The sequence below is a fragment of the Salvelinus sp. IW2-2015 genome, linkage group LG7 (assembly GCF_002910315.2).
Source record: "Salvelinus sp. IW2-2015 linkage group LG7, ASM291031v2, whole genome shotgun sequence".
Classification (NCBI taxonomy): Eukaryota; Metazoa; Chordata; class Actinopteri; order Salmoniformes; family Salmonidae; genus Salvelinus; species Salvelinus sp. IW2-2015.
In genome coordinates, this window is record NC_036847.1 from 11466355 (window position 1) to 11472354 (window position 6000).

General features: G+C 39.7%; 1 protein-coding gene across 6 annotated transcripts in view; it reads right to left on the bottom strand.

The window, feature by feature from the left end:
- LOC111966387 (kazrin) overlaps positions 1-6000 on the bottom strand; it is a 217549-nt gene that overhangs the window by 67478 nt on the left and 144071 nt on the right. Inside the window, exon 1 of one of the 6 annotated variants that reach the window (XM_023990980.2) lies at positions 3610-3858. The exons of the other annotated variants lie outside the window; for them this stretch is intronic. Within the exon in view, the coding sequence (XP_023846748.1) occupies positions 3610-3640 (31 nt within the window). The 5' untranslated portion in view covers positions 3641-3858. Of the gene's footprint in view, positions 1-3609; positions 3859-6000 lie in introns of those variants that run through there. 6 annotated transcript variants of the gene reach the window in all.

Sequence of the window (6000 nt, forward strand, 5' to 3'; positions counted from 1 at the left end):
TTACAAGGTTACCATGAATTACTATTAATTGTTTGCAGGGTTTAATGTTTGTTTTGTTACATAATTCAGTAATGACTCCGAAAAAATGATGGCAATCTGTTTTTATCGGCAGTAAGAAACTGCTAACCTTTGGCTGCAAACAGCGGAATACTTCTAGCTAACTGGAAAGCATAAAAACAGTCAACAACGTTGGGAGTACAGACCCCAAGAAATCAGTCTGGCGAAAATGCACAGTCAAAGAGATGAATAATTATTCTGTCAAGGAAGTAAACAAATTCTCGAAATAGAGGCATACTAAGAGAAAAGAAACGTGACATAGTGTGTAAATGATAACACAGTGTAGGAAATGAAGAAATTTATAAAAACGCTGGAAGTGAATGCTGGAAGGTGCTGGAAGGTACAATTAACTATGCAAATGAGCAAAAGCTGTGTGCATTAAGGAAATAGATGCCTGGCTCAAATATATGCCTGGCTCAAATAAAAAGAAGCCTGGCTCAAATAAGTGCCTGTTGTGTCCAGTGATTTAAGCAAATACACACCTGGGCTATTAATTGAAGTTTTACAGTAGGACAAATATAAGTACCTACCCAATTATTATTATTATTATTATTATTATTATAGGTTAAAAAGGAGTCCATTCGATATGATGCTTTTGTAGTGTACAACTATATTTATAGTTACCACCTATCCACACATCACGGACAAACTGAATTAGTCCACCCACACAGACAGCGTTGTGAAGAAGGCGCAGCAGCGCCTCTTCAACCTCAGGAGGCTGAAGAAATTCGGCTTGTCACCAAAAGCACTCACAAACTTCTACAGATGCACAATCGAGAGCATCCTGTCGGGCTGTATCACCGCCTGGTACGGCAACTGCTCCGCCCACAACCGTAAGGCTCTCCAGAGGGTAGTGAGGTCTGCACAACGCATCACCGGGGGCAAACTACCTGCCCTCCAGGACACCTACACCACCCGATGTCACAGGAAGGCCATAAAGATCATCAAGGACAACAACCACCCAAGCCACTGCCTGTTCACCCCGCTATCATCCAGAAGGCGAGGTCAGTACAGGTGCATCAAAGCAGGGACCGAGAGACTGAAAAACAGCTTCTATCTCAAGGCCATCAGACTGTTAAACAGCCACCACTAACATTTAGTGGCCGCTGCCAACATACTGACTCAACTCCAGCCACTTTAATAATGGGAATTGATGGAAATTATGTAAAAATGTACCACTAGCCACTTTAAACATTGCCACTTAATATAATGTTTACATACCCTACATTACTCATCTCATATGTATATGTATATACTGTACTCTATATCATCTACTGCATCTTGCCATCTTTATGTAATACATGTATCACTAGCCACTTTAAACTATGCCACTTTATGTTTACATACCCTACATTACTCATCTCATATGTATATACCGTACTCTATACCATCTACTGCATCTGCCATGCCGTTCTGTACCACCACTCATTCATATATCTTTATGTACATATTCTTTATCCCTTTACACTTGTGTGTGTGTGTAAGGTAGTAGTTGTGGAATTGTTAGGTTAGATTTCTTGTTGGTTATTACTGCATTGTCGGAACTAGAAGCACAAGCATTTCGCTACACTCGCATTAACATCTGCTAACCATGTGTATGTGACAAATAAAATTTGATTTGATTTGATACAGGAACTCATGTCCCCAGGCAATCAGAGATCAATAATATCTGGCTTTAGCCCTAGATATGGTTGCTTCTAGGTCTACTCTTGAAAGTGACACCACCACTAAAGGTAGACACAGAATAGCTTATCAGTGAGTTGTCTTTCACAAAAAGGGTATTTTAATAACGACACATAGAAGAGGTGACCTGCCCTTGAGCCTGACACCTTGACCTGTCATTTCCCCAGGTCAAACTCATAGTTCAACTCATAGTTCAAAACAGTTTCGGACAAAATAACATTTCATTTCAATTCAGGAATTAAACTGGAATTTCAGTTTACTTCCTAAATTTAAATGGAATTGAGCCCAACACTGGTCACAACTAGTCTGGACTTCAACCTTCACATATACTGTACTAAACCTAGACTTGACTAAGCTAGAGTAGATTGGACTAGATTTGAGATAGAGGAGTTTAAAAGGGAAAACCGATCTACATTGCCTATCTGAGACATTTGTGATGAGTATTCCTGTTCTGGTTTGAACACAAAAATATGTGAGATGCTATTGGGGCAATGTTAGCATGAATGCCTCGTAATTAAACACAACTGCTAATATGTAGCCACACCTTGGATAGAAGTTAGGCTCTCAGAAGCAATGAATACCATTGAAAGTGTTTGTTTGTTTTGCTTAGGCGGCAAGAATGGTGTCAGCGACCACACCCTGTGGCTAAGCCAGCAGGAATTACTAGATGTGTTGTCACTGCACAGCTGAGTATGTCACTCAACCTACTAGCAACGCTATTGGGACACTCCAATAACCATTATAACTGCGACCCTAAACAGTATCAGCCTCAGGTGGAAGCAGTGGGGATTCAAGTACAGTAGCTAATGAATACTATGCTCTGACGGTTAGCAGATAGCCCCTATGTGGATGGTACTGAGCTGATTTTGGCCCGCATGGTTTGGAATTGATCAGAGGATTGTAAGCAGATCTGACCAGGTCAGTCCTGAAACAGAGGCGCTCATCCACTGAAGACTACAGTACCCATGAACCATCAAAGTTTAACATGTACGTGACATAGACAATGCTGTCACACACTGAAATACACAGAGTAAAATACACATTCACTCTCAGAGAAATGTGAGCTCAATAACCCTAGATGCAGCACTGTTACAAATATATATTTTTAAACAATGCTGCCTTCATGATTCAGGCACAAACACAAATGTACCGTTGTTCTGAGAAATTCAGACACATTGCTGTAGAAATAACCAAGGACAACACTGAGTCACCTATTCACTAATCCATGACAAAAGGTCTTTAGAAAACAAAAAACAACACTGCCTGAAAGAAATGCCTTCACTAAACAACCCACAATGAATTCTGCCGGTGAATTGCAATTAGATAAAACTCATTCATTCAACCATTTCCAAACTACGTTTTTTAAAATAAATGTAAAGATATTCTACCGAGTTGGTATAGGTACACCTTGTTGTCAGTCAGCCTGACACAACTACAGTTTGTTTTAGCGTTGACGTTGGCTCTAGGGTGGCATAGTTCACTCCCATGTTCAAACAACAACAAGCCGTGAGGTCATAGCTGGGTAAAGTAACTGAACGGTTCGACAATGAGTGGCAGCCGGCAGGTGACTGAACATCCCACATGACACTTTTACCCACATGTGAACTCGCTGTTTTCTGAGTTTTAATAATACACAAACACAAAAGCACAAACAGTGCTGAAAAAACAGTCCCACAGGTCTCCGCCGCAGCCCCCCATTCAAACCATTCAAAATACCAGGCCTCACCAAAAGCCTCAGTCACAAGCTCCATTCCAGTGTCAGTGTCACTTGAAACTTTTGGTCAGCACACAACTGCTAAAGGCTACTAGTCAGGGAGAGCGATGACAAGCAGCCACACTCTTCCACTACTCCACTCCTCCTCCACTCACCAGGTTTCCCCTCCTCCCTGTCCGACTTCATCCCCTCCTCACAGGAGAGTTTTCCCAAGGATTCCACTGTCAGGTCTGGGCTGGGAATCTCACAATAGACAACAGGGGAATCTGAACAACACTCCACAGGCAAAAAACACTCTTCTTCCACTGCACTGTGTCCAGGAAATCAGGAAATACTTCCAGAGATTGTCCCTCCCTCTCTCTTGCTCTTGCTCTCTCTCTTTATGTACCTGTTCTAAGAGACTCCCACAGGTTTAGAATTACATATTCCAATCCTCCCCTCCCCCTCTGTTACAATACTTCACTGGGAGGTGGAGCTAACTAGAGCTGTCACTATTTTCCCACACTGCTCCAACACACAAACACACACAGGTTAGGGGAGGAGTTATGCCAAGGTGCGGTCTTGTAGTAGGCAGGTAAGAGCGTCAATGTGTGTGTCCTCTCACGCAGGTTGGCCAGGCAATGTAGCTCAATTTAAACAGAGCAGGTTTACAAGTTGCTCTCAAGAACCCAAGGCATTAATAAGGCATTCTGCCTTATCCCAAGGGTTCTCATCTATAAGCACTGCTTACCGGTGGGACCATGTGAACTACAATCCCAATGCTCTGTTCAAACATTTAGAAACTGTGGTTTTCGAAACATATGGAACTTATCTAATTTCTTAGTTTATTTTAAATAAATAAAAATAGGGGCTAGATCAGCTTTAATATTGCAGATAGATTGTAGCTTCCATCAGTGTAAGTGCATCATTTCCAATCCCCAATATATTTTTTGTAAATACACACACACATATATAGACACATACATATAGTACCAGTCAAACGTTTGGATACACCTACTCATTCCAGGGTTTTTCTTTATTTTTACTATTTGTAGAATAATAGTGAAGACATCAAAACTATGAAATAACACATATGGAAACGTGAAGTAACCAAAAAAAATGTTAAACTAATCAAGATCTTATCTATTTTTGCTAACTTTCTATTAAAATGTATTGGAATTAGGTAATTTCTTTCTTTTGGGATATGTATACCGAGTATGTCCACATCCCTGTCAGAACATTTTATTGGTAAACTACACAGTAATGTAAAAGTGATTTTTTTGTGATCCAACACGTAATGTAGTAGACATCATTTGGTTTTAATCCAGAAAGGTTAGAAAAAGTATCTAGATCCTCTATGWGGCTGTGGAGGGATCCAAATTGTGGATCAGCGTACAATGGCACCTTTGTTTTTAAGCCCTGGATTTCTAACCCTTTGATATTATTGTTGGATCTGATTTTAACAGCTAACATTTCGATGGGAATAATAAATAGATATGCCGATAGTGGACAACCTTGTTTCACTCCTCTTGACAGTTTTAAACTTTCTGAGAAGTAGCCATTATTTACTATTTTAGACCTAGGGTTACTATACATGACTTTAACCCATTTCATGATATATATGTATATTTTGACCTAAATTGCTTTTGTTTTAGAGATGAGTACTGAATTGCATGGACTCTAAAGGCACATTTAAAAGTGTCCCGTACAATAAGGGGAACCACTGTACCTATGTTATGTCGAAAAAGTCAGTTGTAAAATCTTCTGTCTTAGTTCAAAACAATTTATCATCCAACAGGCTTTGATTACATTTCCAATATCATCGCCCACGTGGAAAATCTGTAAGAGTAAGACATATGTAAATTATATGATGGTCCGACCGCATTCTGTCCCCTATCAACACTTTTTAAACTTTTGGTGCCAGAGAGAATGACATAAGAAAGTAATCAAGACGACTAGCTTGATTGAGCCCCGCCATGTACACTACCGTTCAAAAGTTTGGAGTCACTTAGAAATGTCCTTGTTTTTGAAAGACAAGCACATTTTTTGTTCATTTAAAATAACACAAAACTGATCAGAAATACAGTGTAGACATTGTTAATGTTGTAAATGACTATTGTAGCTGGAAACAGCAGATTTTTTAATGGAATATCTACATAGGCATACAGAGGCCCATTATCAGCAACCATCACTTGGGGGGTATGTCGAAAAAGTCAGTTGTAAAATTTTCTGTCTTAGTTCAAAACAATTTATCATCCAACAGGCTTTGATTACATTTCCAATATCATCGCCCACGTGGAAAATCTGTAAGAGTAAGACATATGTAAATTATATGATTGGTCCGACCGCATCTGTCCCTATCAACACTTTTTAAACTTTTGGTGCCAGAGAGAATGACATAAGAAAGTAATCAAGACGACTAGCTTGATTTGAGCCCGCCATGTACACTACCGTTCAAAAGTTTGGAGTCACTTAGAATGTCCTTGTTTTTGAAAGACAAGCACATTTTTTGTTCATTTAAAAATAACACAAAACACTGTCAGAAATACAGTGTAGACATTGTTATG